The 21363-nt window shown below is 42.4% G+C and overlaps 1 protein-coding gene across 1 annotated transcript in view; it reads left to right on the top strand.

The window, feature by feature from the left end:
- The window catches only part of ADGRE3 (adhesion G protein-coupled receptor E3), a 52568-nt gene that overhangs the window by 18300 nt on the left and 12905 nt on the right, over positions 1 to 21363 (top strand). Inside the window, exons 5-7 of the mRNA XM_014861664.3 lie at positions 846 to 1023; positions 8918 to 9037; positions 18641 to 18825. Coding sequence (XP_014717150.1) covers positions 846 to 1023; positions 8918 to 9037; positions 18641 to 18825 — 483 coding nt within the window. The remainder of the gene's footprint in view (positions 1 to 845; positions 1024 to 8917; positions 9038 to 18640; positions 18826 to 21363) is intronic.

Below are 21363 nucleotides of genomic sequence, written 5' to 3'. Positions count from 1 at the left end.
TGTGGGATGCTGCCTCAGCGTGGTCTGATGAGCAGTGCCATGTCCGCACACAGGATTCGAACCAACGAAACACTGGGCTGCCTGCAGCGGCGCGCACGAACTTAACCCCTCGGCCACAGGCCAGCCCCCTGGATGACCATTTTTCAACTTCCCCTGGCCTTTCATTCTTCTCCGGCCATGGGTCCGTCTCTTTGCTATCCTTCACAGACAAATTTCTTGATTTACAAAGCCCGCACAGAGTGACTTTCGATCTATAACTCTACTTCAGCCTTTCTCAGCTTTGTATAACGTGTAATATTATAACGTTAAAATATTCGAGACTGGCATTCTCTGCTGTGGGGCTTGTCCTGTGCATTATCGTGTGCTGAGCACCACGTCTGGCCTCCACCCATTAGATACCAGAAGCGTCCCTCAGTGGTGACAGTCATAAACGTCTCAGACATTTCCAAATGTCCCCTCGGGGTCAAAATCTTCCCCAGTGAAAACCACAGGTCTGTTTTGAGCAAGCTTACCACTTCCCTGTTGGTAAAAGATGTTCCTGGTAACTAACCCTTACCTGGTGTTTACCGGGTACAGACGCTGTTCTAAAAATGCAGCATCTCTTTTCTCATTTAATCTCCCCCAAAAGGCTGTGGGCTCCTATTACTGCTCCCATCCTAAGATGAGGAAACTGAGGCACTGATCAATTGAGTGACTTTCCCAAGGTCGTAGAACCAGTGAATTACGGAGGTGGGATTCGAACTAGGTCCTCTGGCTCCAGAACCTGCTTTCTCGTGCTTTCTACCGTCCCTCAGGGTGTGGGACCTATTGGGTTGGATTTCCTTAAATTCTTTATATCTTCCAAGGTGCAACAGATTGTTGACAAAGTCGAATCACTTCTCAGCAATAAGACGCTATGGGAAGAGAAGAGAGATGTCGCATCCTGGGCCACAAATATTCTCCAGGAGACGGAGTCGAATGTTCTAAAAACTGCCTTGAAAACCCCAAACCAAAACAACCAGCGAGGTCAAACTAGTACTGTGGGTAAGAAGAGAGCAAGGCGTGGTGCCTGGGCCTGGTTTCTGGCTGGGGCTGGATTCAGCAATTAGAAAAATAAGTAAACGCGCTGCGTGAGTCCATTTATACAGGCACGCCTCAGAGATATTGTGGGTTCGTTTCCAAACCACCACAATAAAGGAAGTCACACGAATTTTTTGGTTTGCCAGCGCACATGAAAGTTATGTTTACACTATACTGTAGTCTGTTAAGTGTGCAACAGCATTATGTCTAAGAAAAATGTGCAGACCTTGATTTAAAAATATTTTATTGCTAAAACATGCCAACCGTCATCTGAGTCCTCAGTGAGTCACAACTTTGTTGCTGGTGGAGGTCTCGCCTCGGTGCTCACTGCTCAGGGCGGTGGCTGCAGAAGGCTGGGGCAGCTGGGGCAACTTCTTAGAATAAGACGCAATGAAGTCGCCACGTCAGTTGACTCATCTTTTCATGAGCGATTTCTCTGTAGCCTGTGATGCTGTTTGGTGGCATTTTACCCACAGCAGAACTTCTTTCAAAATTGGAGTCAGCCCTCTCAGACCCTGCCACTGCTTTGTCAACTAAGTATATGTCATATTCTAAATCCTTTGTTGTCATTTCAATAAGCTTCACGGCATCTTCACCAGGAGTAGATTCCATCTCAGGAAACCACTTTCTTTGCTCATCCGTAGAAGCAGCTCCTCACCTGTTAAAGGTTTCTCATGAGACTGCAGTAGTCCAGGCACATCTGCAGGCTCCACTCTAACTCCAGCTCTCTTGCTGTCTCCATCACACCTGCAGTTCCTTCCTCCACTGAAGTCTTGAACCCCTCAAAGTCATCCATGAGGGTTGGAACCAACTTCTTCTGAATTCCTATCAATGTTGACATTTTGACCTCTTCCCTGAATCATGAGTGTTCTTGATGGCGTCTAGAAAGGTGAATCCTTTCCAGAGGTTTCCAATTTACTTTGCCCAGATCTGTCAGAGGAATCACAATCTAAGGCAGGAATAGCCTTATGAAGTGTATTTCTTTAATCATAAGACTTGAAAGTCAAAATTGCTCCTTGATCCACGGGCTGCAGAATGGATGCTGTGTCAGCAGGCAACGTTAATCTCACTGCACATCTCCACCAGGGCTCCTGGGGGACGAGGTGCACTGTCAATGAGCAGTGATATTTTGAAGGGAATCTTTTTCTGAGCAGTAGGTCTCAACAGTGGGCTTAAAATATTCAGCCAACCATGTTGTAAACACATGTGCTGTCGTGCAGGCTTTGTTATTCCATTTGTAGAGCACAGGCAGAGTAGACTTAGCACAATTCTTAAGGGCCCTGGGATTTTCTGACGGTAAATGAGCACTGGCTTCAGCTCAGAGTCACCAGCTGCATGAGCACCTGACAAGAGAGTCAGCCTGTCCTCTGAAACTTTGAAGCCAGACATTGACTTCTCTCTGGCTATGAAAGTCCTAGATGACGTCTTCTTCCAATAGAAGGCTGTTTTGTCTACACTGAAGATCTGTTGTTTGGTGCAGCCCCTTCATTGATGATCTTAGCTGGATCTTCTGGAGAACTTGCAGCAGCTTCTCCATCAGCACCTGCTGCTTCATGTGCACTTTGATGTTAGGGAGGCGGCTTCTTTCCTTAAACCTCATGAACCAAGCTCTGCCAGCTTCAAACTTTTCTTCTGCAGCTTCCTCCGCTCTCTCAGTCTTCACAGAATTGAAGAGAGTGAGGGCCTGGCTCTGGATTAGGCTTTGGTTTAAAGGACTGTTGTGGCCGGTTTGATCTTCTACCCAGCCCACTAACACTTCCTCCATTTTGGCAATAAGGCTGTTTCACTTTCTTATCATCCCTGTGTTCACTGGAGCGGTGCTTTTCATTTCCTCCAAGAAGTTTTCCTTTACGTTCACAACTTGGCTAACTGTTTGGCACAACTGGCCTCGCTCTCAGCCCATCTTGGCTTTCAACGTGCCTTCGTCACTAAGCTTAGTCACTTCTAGCTTTTGGTTTAAAGTGAAAGATGTGTGACTCTTCCTTTCACTTGAACACTTAGAGGCCGTTGTAGGTTATTAATTGGCCTAATTTCAATATTATTGTGTCTCAGGGAGTAGGGAGGTCCGAGGAGAGGGAGAGAGACAAGGGAAGAATTGCCAGGGGGTGGGGCAGTCAGAACACACACAACATTTATTGACTAAGCTCGCCATCTTACTTGGGTGCTGTTTTTGGAGCCCCAAAGCAATTACAATAGTAACATCAAAGTTCACAGATCACAGGTCGCCATAACAAATATAATGATAATGCAGAAGTTTGAAATACTGTGAAAATTACCGAAATGTGGCACAGAGACACGAAGTGAGCAAATGCTGTTGGAAAAATGGCGCCAAGAGACTTGCTCGACACAGGGCTGCCACAAACTTTCAACGCGTAAAAATCACAGTGTCTGCGAAGCACAATAAAATGAGGTCTGCCTGTATAAAACTCTATAAAATGCAAACTAGTCTATAGCGATGGAGGAATCGGGGAGGGCGGAAAAAGGGGATGAGAAAATGTTAGGAGACTGTGGGGGATGGAAACGTTCGCCAGCTCCACTGCGGTGCTGGTGTCACCCCTACGACCCATCAGATCACATACTTTCATGTGTGCGGCTTCTTGCCCATCAGTTACACCGCCACAGAGCTGTTAAAAACCATCAACAGTTTCCAATCCTGGGTCTGGGATTCTGGATTAAAGGTAGTTTTTTTGTTTTTTTTAATCCAGTGACTTCATAACTTAAGCACATGTCACAGTGGAGCTATTTCAGCCACCCTGCAAGGAAAGTCTTCCTATATATTTGAAAATAAAAGTACTTTCATTACACTTGTCATACATATTCATTACTTAACCATGTGAGGAGATAATACGTTAATTATCTTGACCGTGGTAATCATTTCACCATGTATCAGTGTGCCGTCATCATACCGCACACCTTAAATATATACAATTTTTATTTTTAGAGATAACAGTAAATAAATAAAATACCATAGCAAAACCAAATATTAATTTTTTTAAACATTAGAAAAAAACATAAACAAAACTAAATTTAGACCAGCCACATCTGCCCACATCCAGTCTTCCAATCCTATACCTCTGTGGGCGCGTGTCTGATGAAGGGGCACATCTCTGCTGTGTGTATTTTACATGCAGTTCCGCAACCTGCTTCTGAACCGCTCTCCATGTAAATTGTCTACATCATCATCGCCTGTGTTACTGTCTACATCACCATCACCTGTGTTACTGTCTACATCATCACCTGTGTTACTGTCTACACCATCATCGCCTGTGTTACTGTCTACATCATCACCTGTGTTACTGTCTACATCATCGCCTGTGTTACTGTCTACACCATCGCCTGTGTTACTGTCTACATCATCATCACCTGTGTTACTGTCTACATCATCATCACCTGTGTTACTGTCTACATCATCACCTGTGTTACTGTCTACATCATCGCCTGTGTTACTGTCTACACCATCGCCTGTGTTACTGTCTACATCATCATCACCTGTGTTACTGTCTACATCATCATCACCTGTGTTACTGTCTACATCATCGCCTGTGTTACTGTCTACACCATCATCGCCTGTGTTACTGTCTACATCACCATCACCTGTGTTACTGTCTACATCATCATCACCTGTGTTACTGTCTACATCATCACCTGTGTTACTGTCTACACCATCATCGCCTGTGTTACTGTCTACATCATCATCACCTGTGTTACTGTCTACACCATCATCGTCTGTGTTACTGTCTACATCATCATCACCTGTGTTACTGTCTACATCATCACCTGTGTTACTGTCTACACCATCATCGCCTGTGTTACTGTCTACATCATCATCACCTGTGTTACTGTCTACACCATCATCGTCTGTGTTACTGTCTACATCATCATCACCTGTGTTACTGTCTACATCATCATCACCTGTGTTACTGTCTACATCATCGCCTGTGTTACTGTCTACACCATCATCGCCTGTGTTACTGTCTACATCATCATCACCTGTGTTACTGTCTACATCACCATCACCTGTGTTACTGTCTACATCATCACCTGTGTTACTGTCTACATCATCACCTGTGTTACTGTCTACATCATCATCACCTGTGTTACTGTCTACATCATCATCACCTGTGTTACTGTCTACATCACCATCGCCTGTGTTACTGTCTACATCATCGCCTGTGTTACTGTCTACATCATCATCACCTGTGTTACTGTCTACATCATCATCGTCTGTGTTACTGTCTACATCATCACCTGTGTTACTGTCCACATCATCACCTGTGTTACTGTCTACATCATCGCCTGTGTTACTGTCTACACCATCATCACCTGTGTTACTGTCTACATCATCATCACCTGTGTTACTGTCTACATCATCATCACCTGTGTTACTGTCTACATCATCATCACCTGTGTTACTGTCTACATCAACATCACCTGTGTTACTGTCTACATCATCACCTGTGTTACTGTTTACATCATCATCACCTGTGTTACTGTCTACATCATCATCACCTGTGTTACTGTCTACATCATCATCACCTGTGTTACTGTCTACATCATCACCTGTGTTACTGTCTACATCATCATCACCTGTGTTACTGTCTACACCATCATCGTCTGTGTTACTGTCTACATCATCATCACCTGTGTTACTGTCTACATCATCATCACATGTGTTACTGTCTACATCATCACCTGTGTTACTGTCTACATCATCATCACCTGTGTTACTGTCTACATCATCATCACCTGTGTTACTGTCTACATCATCATCACCTGTGTTACTGTCTACATCATCATCACCTGTGTTACTGTCTACACCATCATCGTCTGTGTTACTGTCTACATCATCATCGTCTGTGTTACTGTCTACATCATCATCACCTGTGTTACTGTCTACATCATCATCACCTGTGTTACTGTCTACATCATCACCTGTGTTACTGTCTACATCATCACCTGTGTTACTGTCTACATCATCACCCGTGTTACTGTCTACATCATCATCACCTGTGTTACTGTCTACATCATCACCTGTGTTACTGTATACATCATCATCACCTGTGTTACTGTCTACATCACCATCACCTGTGTTACTGTCTACATCATCACCTGTGTTACTGTCTACATCATCATCACCTGTGTTACTGTCTACATCATCATCACCTGTGTTACTGTCTACATCACCATCACCTGTGTTACTGTCTACATCATCACCTGTGTTACTGTCTACATCATCATCACCTGTGTTACTGTCTACATCATCATCACCTGTGTTACTGTCTACATCATCATCACCTGTGTTACTGTCTACATCATCACCTGTGTTACTGCCTACATCATCGCCTGTGTTACTGTCTACACCATCATCACCTGTGTTACTGTCTACACCATCATCACCTGTGTTACTGTCTACATCATCATCACCTGTGTTACTGTCTACATCATCATCACCTGTGTTACTGTCTACATCATCATCACCTGTGTTACTGTCTACATCACCATCACCTGTGTTACTGTCTACATCATCACCTGTGTTACTGTTTACATCATCATCACCTGTGTTACTGTCTACATCATCATCACCTGTGTTACTGTCTACATCATCATCACCTGTGTTACTGTCTACATCGTCACCTGTGTTACTGTCTACATCATCATCACCTGTGTTACTGTCTACATCATCACCTGTGTTACTGTCTACATCATCATCACCTGTGTTACTGTCTACACCATCATCACCTGTGTTACTGTCTACATCATCATCACCTGTGTTACTGTCTACATCATCACCTGTGTTACTGTCTACATCATCATCACCTGTGTTACTGTCTACATCATCACCTGTGTTACTGTCTACATCATCATCACCTGTGTTACTGTCTACATCATCATCACCTGTGTTACTGTCTACATCATCATCACCTGTGTTACTGTCTACATCATCATCACCTGTGTTACTGTCTACACCATCATCGCCTGTGTTACTGTCTACATCATCATCACCTGTGTTACTGTCTACATCATCATCACCTGTGTTACTGTCTACACCATCATCGCCTGTGTTACTGTCTACACCATCATCGTCTGTGTTACTGTCTACATCATCACCTGTGTTACTGTCTACATCATCATCACCTGTGTTACTGTCTACACCATCATCGTCTGTGTTACTGTCTACATCATCGTCTGTGTTACTGTCTACATCATCACCTGTGTTACTGTCTACACCATCATCGCCTGTGTTACTGTCTACATCATCACCTGTGTTACTGTCTACATCATCACCTGTGTTACTGTCTACACCATCATCGCCTGTGTTACTGTCTACATCATCACCTGTGTTACTGTCTACATCATCACCTGTGTTACTGTCTACACCATCATCGCCTGTGTTACTGTCTACATCATCACCTGTGTTACTGTCTACATCATCACCTGTGTTACTGTCTACACCATCATCGCCTGTGTTACTGTCTACATCATCGCCTGTGTTACTGTCTACATCATCATCACCTGTGTTACTGTCTACATCATCACCTGTGTTACTGTCTACATCATCACCTGTGTTACTGTCTACACCATCATCGCCTGTGTTACTGTCTACATCATCATCGCCTGTGTTACTTTCTACATCATCACCTGTGTTACTGTCTACACCATCATCGCCTGTGTTACTGTCTACACCATCGCCTGTGTTACTGTCTACACCATCATCGCCTGTGTTACTGTCTACACCATCGCCTGTGTTACTGTCTACACCATCATCGCCTTTGTTACTGTCTACATCATCACCTGTGTTACTGTCTACACCATCATCACCTGTGTTACTGTCTACATCATCACCTGTGTTACTGTCTACATCATCATCACCTGTGTTACTGTCTACATCATCATCACCTGTGTTACTGTCTACACCATCATCGTCTGTGTTACTGTCTACATCATCGTCTGTGTTACTGTCTACACCATCATCGTCTGTGTTACTGTCTACATCATCACCTGTGTTACTGTCTACACCATCATCGCCTGTGTTACTGTCTACATCATCGCCTGTGTTACTGTCTACATCATCATCACCTGTGTTACTGTCTACATCATCACCTGTGTTACTGTCTACATCATCACCTGTGTTACTGTCTACACCATCATCGCCTGTGTTACTGTCTACATCATCGCCTGTGTTACTGTCTACATCATCATCACCTGTGTTACTGTCTACATCATCATCGTCTGTGTTACTGTCTACATCATCACCTGTGTTACTGTCCACATCATCACCTGTGTTACTGTCTACATCATCATCACCTGTGTTACTGTCTACACCATCATCGTCTGTGTTACTGTCTACATCATCACCTGTGTTACTGTCTACATCATCACCTGTGTTGCTGTCTACATCATCACCTGTGTTACTGTCTACATCATCACCTGTGTTACTGTCTACACCATCATCACCTGTGTTACTGTCTACATCATCACCTGTGTTACTGTCTACATCATCATCAAATATGTTATTGTCTTCTGTGGTTTACAGCATTGCATTGCATGGGTGTGCTGTAATTTATTTATTTCCCTCTTCTGAGAAATGTGCGCTTTCACCAAACAACTCTGTGATAAAGACCATTGAAAATGTATCTGTGCGTACTTGTTCAATATTTTATTAGGATAAATTCATTGAAGAGGAGTCATTAGGTCAAGGGGAAAAAAACATTTTATAGATGTTTAATACACATGACTATGTTGGCCTCCAGAAATGCTGTTTGCTCTGCTTTTTATGCAGCTCAGAGCTGTTCTTGGAGCTACGTACATTTTTAAACCTCATAATAACAGTAAGCTTGCCCATTGCTTTTCTTATCAGCTGTTGAAACTCGAGTTGTCACAGACAATTGCTCCGAGGAAAGAAAGGTCTTCACCTTGAACGCACAAAAGAACTCAGTGGACATCCTCTGCACTGACGTTGTCCAGGGAAACATACAAGGTACGTGTGGCAGCTGCATTCAGAACCCCTAAGATGTCACTGTGAGCCGTGAGGAAACACCCAGAATAGGCTCCCCCCAAATGGGTCTGTTACCCTAAGACTGTGTCACTTGAGTCTTTAAAAAAAAAAGAGAGAGAGAGAGAGACATCTTCCTCAAGTGGAGGCTTTCTGTTCTCCGGCTCGGAAGATGCTTCTTTGCCACCCAGGGCTGTGCTGTCCAGGCTGCAGTTTGGGTTCACACAGAAGCAGCCCCTGGGACAAGTGCATAAGGAGTTCAAGTACGAGGAGTTTATTTGGAGGTTGACCACAGGACGCAGCAGTAGCTGTATTAGTCAGGATTCTCCAGAGAAGCAGAACCAATAGGATGTGTGTGGAGAGAGAGACAGACATTCTGAGGAAGTAACTCATGCGATTGTGGAGGGTGGCAAGTCTAAACTCTGGCCAGCAGGCTGGAGACCCCAGGGAGGAGCTGATATCTCAGCTCGAGTCTGAAGGTAATCTCTTCCTTGGAGGAAGTCAGTCTTTTTCTTAAGACTTTCCACTGATTGCAAGAAGCCCACCCCCATTATCTGGGGGAAGATAATCTGCATGACTCAAATTCTACTGATCTAAATGCTAATTGCACCTAAAAAAAACCCTTCACAGCAACATCCAGACTGGTGTTTGACCAAATATCTGGGCATCGCGGGGTCGCCACATTGACGTGTAAAATTAACCACCCCAGCAGGGGAGACAGGCAGTGAGACAGGGAACAGGAGGCAGCAGGACAGGAATTGTGAGGTTAGGGAGCAAGTTTCTACTGGTGGGAACGGGCTCAGTCTCACCCGTCATCCCGTTCAAGGAGGGGGATGCCTTCTCTGATCCATCGAGGGTCTGGGGCCCTTCCAGTCAGTCCCGTGTACAGACCACACACACTCGCTCTGGGGAAAGCCCCCAGGCAGAGTCACAGCTGCTTGCAGTAGAATTCGTCCACAGGCGAATGAAGAAACAAGGAATGCCAAGTGGGTAAAGTCAGGGAGCCTGCAGTATCCGCTACATAGCCCGTAGAAAGGAATGGATTGTTACTATGAATTGTCCCCGTGTTGCCAGACCTCCTGATCCTCCAAGAGACACCAAAACTTGGGTTGTTTGCATGAATGCCTCCAATTTTTAAACTTCACAAAATACTTTTACTATAACTGCCATATAGCTATAACGGCTCTGGCATGATCAATGGGGTCTTAAAATCCAATCATGTTACATGTGGGGTACAGCTGGTCTGGACTGTCACTCAAAGCCCCAGAGTCAAGAGCTGAACTCAGAAAGTCTCATGAGGCGGTTATTTCCCATCCCCCTCTCCCCACCGCCAAGAAGATAAGAGCTTGAATGTGCCTCCGGTTGAGGACGGGCCAGGCAGAGGATGAAAGCTAACCTCCAACCACTCACACTTCCCCTGTTGCTCACAATTTGCAGAGAGTGTGCAAGTCTTCACAGTGCAGGCCAAACAAAAATGTCTGCAGCACAGTGTGCTCCCTGGTCACGTTCTGAGAAACCGGGGGTAAGGGTTTCAAGATGTGAATCAGGGAGGACACAGCTCAGCCCGTGATAATAACTGTCTCTGCTGAATCATATAAGTGAGTGACGGGCATCATCATGTGGTTACATGTGCTCAAGGCCCCCCCGGCATAGACGCCCAGCAGCAGACTAGTCACCACCCTAACAGGCCCTGGGCCTCACATCTGGCCATTTTCTTGGGCTGTTCCTCTACCGGAATGCCAACCACCACTCCTCTGGGTGAACTTTACTCTTTGTTCAACATGACTCAACTGTCACCTCCTCCATGCTGCCTCCCAGGAGTGCCTGCTTCCAACAGATTTCCAGTCAGGCCCTGCCTCCTCTGTGCTCCTTCAGCATCTTGAACCTACCTTATCCTGGCATCTAAGGTATAGTGTTGTTTCTATTGACCAACATGTCCCTGTCTCTCCCAGCAGACTGGAATCCCCTTAAGGGTGGAAACCCTGAATTCCTTCTCTCTATAGTCACCATTATGGGCACAGTACCTGGAGAACAGTGACCAATGTTCATTGAATTAAATCCACATTTAGATTAAGGCCTCGACATTCCCGATGAGAGAAAAGAACCCATTGGTGGGCTCATGACAAGCTCATAGAGGGACGTTTCTCTGTCCTTCAGGTTGTGAATAGGGCCAGGACATTCTTTGCTTTGGGGCCACACTGTGCCCTGTAGCATGCTGAGCAGCACCCCTGGCATTTATCCACTGGACACCAGTAGCAATCTCCTGCTTACAACAGACAAAAACACCTCCAGATGTTGCCCCAGGTCCCCTGGGGGGACAGAATCGCCCCGAGTTGAGAGCCGCTGGTCTACAGCGACCTTGTCATTTATCTCCAAATGGCAATAATTTTAAGATTGGAAGGGGATGCTATTAAATTACACTGGTAACATTGGTTTATGACGTTATACCTCAATAAAATAAATAAATCCTTTAAAGTATACTTAAAAATAAATAAATTAATAATAATAAATAAACTACACCGGGACACCAGCTGTGAACTGGGACAGTCCCAGGGAACCCGAGACTTACCCTCACGTGAGCCCCTCCGGGGAAACACCTCAGAGGACAAACCCAAGCGCAGACACCAGCCTTGGAGACCTCTCCAGCCACTCTTCCCTGCTTGCGATTTTGCTCCTACACCAGAATATTTCAGCTCAAAACTGAGTGATGTCTCACCATCGGAACAGGTGGTTTATCACCTGTTTTCCGACCACCCACTGCCATTTCCTTCTGAGGAATGGAAACTGCCATGAGGTCAGAAACAGAAGGGAATCTCCACTTCTGACCCCTCAGCCGAGGCCAGAGAACCTGGTTAGAGAAACCCGCAGAGGGGTCTGTTCCAAGGGGATGAGCTGTGCAGCTAGCGAGCGGCAAAACCAGGATTTGATTCTAGAAACTAGTTCCTGCCCCCACCCTCTGAGCTGCTCACTGTGTGTGGCCTCTTTGCCATGTGGACTTCTTGGCAGCTACAAAGAATAATGAATGCTTACTGACGTGGGATTATGTTCGTAACATATAAGACGTATATATGCATACATATGTATGCATAGATTGCTAAGGCTGCCGTAACAAGGTGCCAGACTGAGGGGCTTAAACAAGAGAAATTTATTGTCTCCTGGAGGCTGGAGGTCAGAGATCCAGGTGTCAGCAGGGCTGGTTTCTCCTGAGGCCTCTCTCCTGACTCACAGGCGGCCACCCTCTCGCTGTGTCTTCACGTGGTCTTTCCTCTGGGGGTGTGCCTCCCTGGTGTCTCTTTGTGTGCCCAAATATCTTCTTCTTATAAGGGCTCCAGTTACGGATTAGGGCCCATCCTAATGGCCTCTTTAACTTAATCACCTCTTTAAAGGCCCTGTCTCCAAACAGTCACATTCTGAAGTCCTGGGGGGTTAGGACTTCAACATACGAATTTACGGGGGGATACAATGCAGCCCATAACACTGTCCTATTGATATATGTCATGGGTATGTCCCACTAACATATAATAAAATTATAGATATATGGTATAAGTATATCAAGTACGTATACATTTTTAGCCTGTTCAAGTCAAATTATGGCATTCCCTTGCTTAAATCCCTTCAGTGGCTTTCCAGCAGCTTAAAATAATAGCAAAAGTCCTTCCCAAGCCTGTAAGGTCCTCTGAGATCTGCCCCGTCCTCCCCTGGCCCTCCCTCCTTGCTTTCTACCCCTCTCTCACTCTGCTCCAGCCATGCGGGCCTCCTCGCTGTGTTTGGCAGTTGATACTAGCTCAGATCTAATCTTCCTCAAAAAAAAAAAATAGATTTAATGAGTTCCCCAGTCACTGTGTAACTCGGTAGGAATGCGTCAAACAGGAATTATCCTTTTCAAAAATAATTTACCTAAGACCATTGCTCTTCTGAAGGAAAGCCCTCAATACAACATGAGAACATACAGATTATTATAAAATATATTTATATCCTTGAGATGATGGCATTTGGACAAAGTCCCTTAGACTTAGCCCAAAGAGTCCCTTAGGAAGGGGAAAGCGGCCTTGTGACTCATGAAATAATTTCCCTAGAGTATACTTTTGGCATATAGCACAAGTATAGGCTTTATGAGCCACTGTGGGAGAAAGTTTCCAGAAGCGTTGTTTTCCCCCTAAAATATCTTTTTAGGTGCCCAATGGGTTAATCGGTGTATATACTGGAGAAGTTGCAATTGTGCTCCAATAGGTACTATGGGTTTCTTATTGGGCCTGAACCACACCTGTGAGGGGGTGTCAAAAATTCCCGCTTTTGACTGCCATATCTCTTTCTCTTCTTCCATGGCAATTTATTGAACATATAGAAGGAAATCTCTTACTGGATTAGCAGAGGTAAAAGAAAGTAGCAGGCATTCTTGAGGCTGGGCAGCATATCCAGCTTGATAACATCCTTGCTTATCATTTAAGTAAGACCTATCTGTAAACCAAATTAAATACTAGAATTCAGTCGTGGTCTTTTCCCCTTGTGATGTTGGAAGCATGGTAGCAGGGTTAAAATAGTGAATGCTATTTACCTGCACAATATAACCTAAGAAGGTTTATCATCATTTACTTGCCAGTGCTTCCCATGCAATTTAGCATAACCAACAAGCCTAATTATTATCCCTCCTTTATGGGAAGAGAGAACAAATTTCTTTGAGAAGTCCCAGGGGCCCTCTGAAAATTCTCAAAGAAGAAGGTCAAAATAAAGGCTTCATTTAGGATATGAATTATGGGGGGCTGGTACCTTGATAGAGAGACCTCAGTCTTTTTGAACATAGGAAATTCTTTTAACAAAACATAGATCTTCTGTCTTTTAGGTAAACTTACTCAAAAATAAAGAAAAACCTTTTATAACCTCTTTATCAAAAGTAGGCTAAGAGTTTAAGAAAATTATCCCTTTTTAAGAGAGAAAGTCAAATTATAATTTTTGTACCAGCTTACTTTTTATATTCAAACCCATTTACTTCTTTAGATTCATTTCGATCTTTGCCAACTTGACCACGTATAAAACCCCTCAGGGTTTTACTTTCGCCAACGTTCTGCCGCTCTCTTTTACATTCAGAATTTGTCCCATGCCTTTCCTTTTTTCCTCCCTTCTAGAACTTTGGACAAATTTATCTTTCTTAACCAAACAAACAAAATATTTCCATTCTTTATACTTTTTTTCCTGAAAACATCCATGTTTCCTTGAATACAAATGTATTTTCCTTAATTATTGGTAGGCTTAATGACATATTAGAATTTTTTTAACCCTTAGAAACCTTAATTTTTAATGAAAACTAAGTAAGTAATTACAAATTGTTTTATGTTAGCATTTTGTGGCTTGGAAAATTTACAAATACCTTTTATAATTTCTAAAAGCATTTTACTTCATAACACAATCTTTTAACAAAATATAAGACATGTTAACTACTACGCTTAAAAACCTTTTAGTTTTTCTGTGATAAGAAGCCAAGAGCAGATAAACTTATATTTAATAATTAATGTCTAATATTTTATCTTATTTAGAGATGACCTAGATATTCAATGAATTTTTATCATTTAAATTAACCTAGCAAAATTTCAAGGTTTGAAGTTACCAAAGAGATTTTGAAAGCTATTCTAAGTACATACAGCATATCACACAATTATTGTTAAAAGTTCACACAACACTCACCTTGTTCACATCTATCTAATTACTTGTTTCCAATAGTTATGTAGATTGCCTACAAGACTTCATGAGACATTAGGCAAAATCAGCCATCATTTTAAGTTATTACTTTTGTTAACCAGTTTTGTGGTAGAGAGAACATCAGCTTATCTGACCAACAAACGCAGAATAAAGGTCGCACGTCCGCATCGTATCCAACGCTGAGAACTCAGAGGACATGCCTGTTTTAATCAAACTAGCAAAATTGAACAAGCTTTTATTACCGAAGATTATTTCATCTCATGTTAACTTGAAAGGCATTTGAGTTAGCTGCATTTAGAAAAGTCTTTGTAAGCACTTACTCTAAGTTATTTGAATAAAGCTCTTTAGAAATTATACCATCCAGAGGTAAAATGCCATACCTTTGTAACATAGATATATAGACATGCACATAAACAACTGACAGATACAACAAAGATTTTTCTTAGAAAATCTTTCTTTCAGTCTTAGGAATCTGGGATAGCAATATTCCCCTCTTGTTAAGGACTTGCAGGTCACAGCATGAAGCCAGCCAGAGTTCAGAGGAGAGGCTGTTCATTCAGGAACTGGTCAGGCTTTTTTAGAAGCTCGATTTCCCACTTTCCTTTTAATTTTATTTTGCTACGAAGTAGGAAAAATTCCTAGGGACAGTGCAATGGGTCAGAAGTGTGCTGCTTGTGAGTGTTACTTCCTAAAGAAAGATTGTGAACACTCTCTTACGTGCCTCGGTTTCTCCCACTGGCAGTCTAAAACTGCTGTGGGAGCTCAGAGTGCAGGTGATCAACACTACGTGAGCTTCCCCAGACGAGTCGTAATTAATTAACGTGAATGATGGTTGAGTTCCCTATGGGACTGCTACAGATCACAATTATTGATCCTCTGACACTCCCCGTGAAGTGCTCAGTCCCCTGAGAAGGTCTTTTGGCCAGAAGGAGCAGTGTCCCTCTTCTTCAGAGCTGAACACGTTCAGCCTCTCATTTCTCTATCAAGCAGTTTGTTCAGACTTTATAAACACAATTCTTTACAATTTAAAGCCAAATTAAAATGTCAGCCTGCCCCACCCACTCCAAAGTTCCTTCTAGGCTCCCCTGGCCTAGGAATTGCCCCTAGGTTCCTCTTACCGAGGGTATGTACCAGTACCCCCTTAAGACACTGAGTCTTAAGCTTTGAAACAGCTCTTACAAACTCTTGGACCATCAACTTAAAATAAGAGATCAAGGTTTCAGAACTTGCCAGGGTCACCTGAAGAATGCAGTGAGCTGGGGGGCTCAATGGGCCCCTATTGGTACCAAATGCTGGTTCAGTGTACATTCCAGGTAGTCTCTGGTGGGTTTCTCTAAAATCCTGCCATGACTACACCAAGAAATGTGGACAAAAATAATCCATAACCAATCTATAAATGAAATTAGGGTGAGTTTATTCTGAACCAGATCTGAGGACTAGTGTAGCCCAGAGGCTTCCTTCCCCAAGGAAGGAAGGGAACCAAAGAAGCTGAGGTCACAGAGTGGTCACACACCGTCTTGGAACAAAGAGCATGCATCGCATATGATTGGAATGTCCCTTTTACAATAGTCATGAGACTGTTCTGTCCACACAGCAATTGATGGACACAGCAGGTAGCAGGTCTGCTGTCTCGAGTTGGGTGGTCACAGGTGGGCACAGCAATTGGTTCCTAGTCTAGGGAGAGATGCTTATCCTTAAGGAAATGTCAATGTGGGGGGAAGTTGCACCTTTATCTTAAGGGCATTTGTTCTTGTCTTTGGGACGTAGCAAATGCTTAAAGCAGATGTACAATGCATGCTCAATGGCTACACCAGACCCTTCTGGAAAAACAAGGTCAGGCTGAATTATGGCTTCCTCATATGCTCCAATATATCCTCTTGCTTGCCATTTGTTTACCAGAAAGAACCATTTGTGCTATTATCAGTTTCTACATGTTATCTTCTATGCCCTCTCCATCTAACAGAGTTGTGAAATTGCTTGGCAATAGAAAGTCAATAAAAGATGCAGCACCCCCAAAGAACCAGATAATCCCCAATAGGCAGTTTTCCACTGGAAGGAAATCCGGTCATAGCTTTCACCCATTAACAACTTTTGGACATGCGTGTATATTTGGATGCACAAATAGATGCCTAGAAAAAATCTAGAACTCCAACAGTGATTATCTCTGAGTAGTGGAATTTTGTATGGATTGTATTTCGTTTTCTGTTTCTCCTCGTCAAAATTGTATCATTTACTCTTACAACACAGAAATTGTGGTGTATCAAATAATGTGATACACTACGTTAAGTAAAAAAATTAACCAAATATACATGTACTAGTAGGACTAAACCTTGAAAATATTAACTGGAACCACAAAAGAAAGTTGGAAAAAAATATCCAAAGTGGGATACCATTTATGTGAGTTTTTAAACACAGGAAACAACACTATATATTGTTATAGAAACGCATACATAGTAAGTCACAAAAACACTCACGGAAGGCTGCACTTCAAGTCTGTGATTATTTCTGGAGAGGAAGAAAGCATGAAATAGTGGGAGGTTTAGCTATATCTAAAACACTTTCTTTTTTTCACTTTTTTTTATTGAGGTAACGTTGGCTTAAAATATTACACAAATTTCCAGTGGACACCATTATAGTTCATCTTCTACATAGACACACTGTACTGACCACCGAAAGTCCAGGTGCCATTCATCGCCACACACGTGTGCCCCATCTTCCTTTCCACCCTCCTTCCACCCCTTCCCCTGTGTAACCACCGATCTGTTCTCCATGTCTATGTGTTTGTTTTATATTGTCTACATACAAGTGAAATCATACAGTATTTGTTTTTCTCCCTCTGACTTATTTCACTTAGCATAATACCCTCAAGGTCCATCCGTGTTGTCACAAATGGCAAGTTTTCATCTTTTTGTGGCTGAGTCGTATTCCATTATCTATATACACCACATCTTCTTTAGCCATTCATCCTTTGATGGGGACTTAAGTTGTTCCCAAGTGTTGGCTATTGTGAATAGTGCTGCAATGAACATAGGGGTGAATATATCTTTTCAAATTATTGTTTTCATGTTCTTTGGATAAATACTCAGAAGTGGAATAGCTGGATCACATTGTATTTCTAGTCTTAATTTTTTGAGAAATCGCCATACTGTTTCCCAATTTACATTCCCCCCAGCAGTGTATGAGGGTTCCCTCTTCCCCACATCCCTCCAACACTTGTTATTTCTGGTCTTTTTAATAATAGCCATTCTGATTGGCGTGAGATGATATTTCATTGTGGTTTTAATTTGCATTTCCCTAGTAATTAGTAATGTAAAACATTTTATTTCCTTAAAAAATAACTTTGAAGTTTTATGGAAAATTGATAGTATATGTTAACTCTGGATGTAGTTGTCAGTTGTGTCTTTTTAAATACTTTTCTGGATGTTTGAAATATAAATTAAACTTTTTTAGGAACTGAAGAAGATATTTTAAGAGAATTCAGCATTTACCACATGCTTGGCACTGTGCAGGGGGCCCTGTGGTTTCCAAATAAAACATCCTGTATAGTCACTCAAGAAGTTTAGTGCCTGTTGGGAAAATAGGACTCAATCTACGTGAAATAATGAGAGGAGAGTTGAATTCTCACCTGTGTAGCAACAGCTTTTTTGGAACACGAGTACAGAGAAAGAAGCACCATAAGCTGCTGGAGAAGACTTCTTGAGCCAGAGGCTGGGTTTGAACTGAGTCTTTGAGGATGAGTTACATTTGGGTAGGAAGAGCATGAGAGGAAGAACGAGCTTCCTGGGCACACCTGTGCAGGTGTGGAGATCATGGGAGCATAGCAGCTGTGAGGTGGGGAAGAGGGACAGGAGGAATGGTGGCACTTTGTAAGACTCCGTTTTTCTGTTTCCTCAGGTCCCAGCGCGGTCGCCTTCATTTCATACTCCTCTCTCGGAAACATCATAAATGCAACTTTTTTTGAAGAGAAGAATGAGACGCATCAAATTCGCCTGAACTCCCACGTAGTGAGTGCTGGTATTGGACCCAAGAGGAACATCTCCCTCTCCAATCCTCTGACTCTGAGTTTTCAGCACGTGGAGGTGGGTCAAAGCTGCAGTTGAACTCACTTAGGTTTCATGCAGGTAGACTGCACAACTTGATTCTCCTCTTATCAGTGGTTGTGGACCTGTGTCATCCAATATGGTAGCCAGGAGCCACCTGTAGCTATTGAGCCTTAGAAATGTGGCAGGTCTGAACCGAGATTTTTTTTTTTTAATTTTTATTGAGTTAATGATAGGTTACAATCTTGTGAAATTTCAATTGTACATTATTGTTTGTCAGTTGTGTTGTAGGTGCACCACTTCACCCTTTGTGCCCACCCCCCACCCCATCTTTCCCCTGGTAGCCACTAATCTGTTCTCTTTGTCTACATTTTTAAATTCCTCATATGAGTGGAGTCATACAGAGATTGTCCTCTATCTGGCTTATTTCACTTAACATAATTCCCTCAAGGTCCATCTATGTTGTTGCAAATGGGACGACTTTGTTCTTTTTTATGGCTGAGTAGTATTCCATTGTATATATATACCACAACTTCTTTACCCATTTATCTGTTGATGGGCATTTAGGTTGCTTCCACGTCTTGGCCATTGTAAATAATGCTGCAATGAACATTGGGGTGCATGGGACTTTTGGAATTGCTGACTTCAAGCTCTTTGGATAGCTACCCAGTAGTGGGATAGCTGGGTTGTATGGAAGTTCTATTTTTAATTTTTTGAGGAATCTCCATACTGTTTTCCATAGTGGCTGCACCAGTTTGCATTCCCACCAGCAGTGTATGAGGGTTCCTTTTTCTCCACAACCTCTCCAACATTTGTTACTATTTGTTTTAGTTAGTTTTGTCATTCTAATGGGTGTAAGGTGATATCTTAGAGTAGTTTTGATTTACATTTCCCTGGTGATCAGCGATGATGAACATCTTTTCATGTGTCTATTGGCCATCCATATATCTTCTTTGGAGAAATGTCTGTTCATGTCTCCTGCCCATTTTTTGATCAGGTTATTTGATTTTTTGTTGTTGAGTTGTGTGAGTTCTTTATATATTATGGATATTAAGCCTTTGTTGGATCTATGACTTGCAAATATTTTTTCCCAGTTAGTGGGTTGTTTTTTTTGTTTCAATCCTGTTTTCATTTGCCTTGAAGAAGCTCTTTAGTCTGATGAAGTCCCATTTGTTTATTCTTTCTGTTGTTTCCCTTGTCTGAGAAGACATGGTGTCTGAAAAGATCCTTTTAACACTGATGTCAAAGATTGTACTGCCTACATTTTCTTCTAGAAGCCTTATGGTTTCAGGTCTCAGCTTTAGGTCTTTGAATCATTTTGAGTTTATTTTGGTGAATGGTGAAAAAGAATGGTCAATTTTCATTCTTTTACATGTTGCTGTCCAGTTTTCCCAGCACCATTTGTTGAAAAGACTTTCTTTTCTCCATTGTAGGCCCTCAGCTCCTTTGTCAAGTGAACTGAGATTTTGAAGACTTAGTGTTTCTGGATTTAGATGTAGCATTTCCAGATTTTGAATACTTAGTAAGAAAAAAAGGAGTGTAAAATATCTCCTTCATAATTTTTATACTAATTATATGTATTGATTTATATTGACATATTAAAAGATACTATTTTGAATATGAAATATAAACTATTTTAAATAAAATATATTATTAAAATTAATTCGACCTGTTTACCTTTTTTAACATGGCTGGTAGGAAATTTCAGATCACATAAGCAGCTCGCATGATATTTCTCTTGGGAAGAGTTATTCCAGCGCACAGAATTATTTTAGCTGCAGGCACCTCCTACATCTGTGAAACTTGAGCAGGGAGATAATGCCCATCCTCGCACAGAAGACTGGTATTAGTTATTAAGACTACATAACTTGATCAGAAAAGAGACTTTTATTTAACCCATTACCTTTTCCCATTCTCTGCCTTAATTCTTGAAGGCAGGAGGGTCAATAGCCAGACATAGACACAATAAAATTCATTTACTCTCCTCTCTTTCACTCTGTTAAGAAAATAAGAGTTGGGGGAAACTCTGCCACTTGCAACAACATGGATGAGATTTGAGGGCCTTATGCTCAGTGAAATAAGTCAAACTGAGAAAGATAAATACTATGTGATCTCGTTTATATGTGGAATCTTAAAACACCAAAACATAGAAACAGAGAACCGATTGGTGGTCGCCAAGAACAGGAGGTGTGGGAAATAGGGGAAGATGATCAGAAGGTGCAAACGTCCAGTGACAAGACGAATAAGGTCTGGGGATGCACCAACCTACAGCGCGGTGCCTCTAATTAACACCGTATTGTGGTATTTGACAACATATCCCACAGTTGCTAAGACAGTAGCTTTTAACAGTTCCCACCACAAGACAAACATTGTACCTCTGTGAGGTGACAGATGTCAACTAGGCTTATTGTGATGATTATTCTGCATATGTACATTTATCAAATCACTGCGTGTGTGCCTTAAACTCACACAACGTTATGTCAATTCTATCTCAATAAAACTGGGAAAAATAAATTAAATTTTTTTTTAAATAAGGGTTAAGTGGAGGGAGGTTGGTAAATGTAGGTTTTCTCTACC

The sequence above is a fragment of the Equus asinus genome, chromosome 20, assembly GCF_041296235.1.
Source record: "Equus asinus isolate D_3611 breed Donkey chromosome 20, EquAss-T2T_v2, whole genome shotgun sequence".
NCBI classification, from domain to species: domain Eukaryota; kingdom Metazoa; phylum Chordata; class Mammalia; order Perissodactyla; family Equidae; genus Equus; species Equus asinus.
The sequence above is the reverse complement of the archived record's forward strand: the minus strand, read 5'-3'. Positions and strand labels throughout refer to the sequence as shown.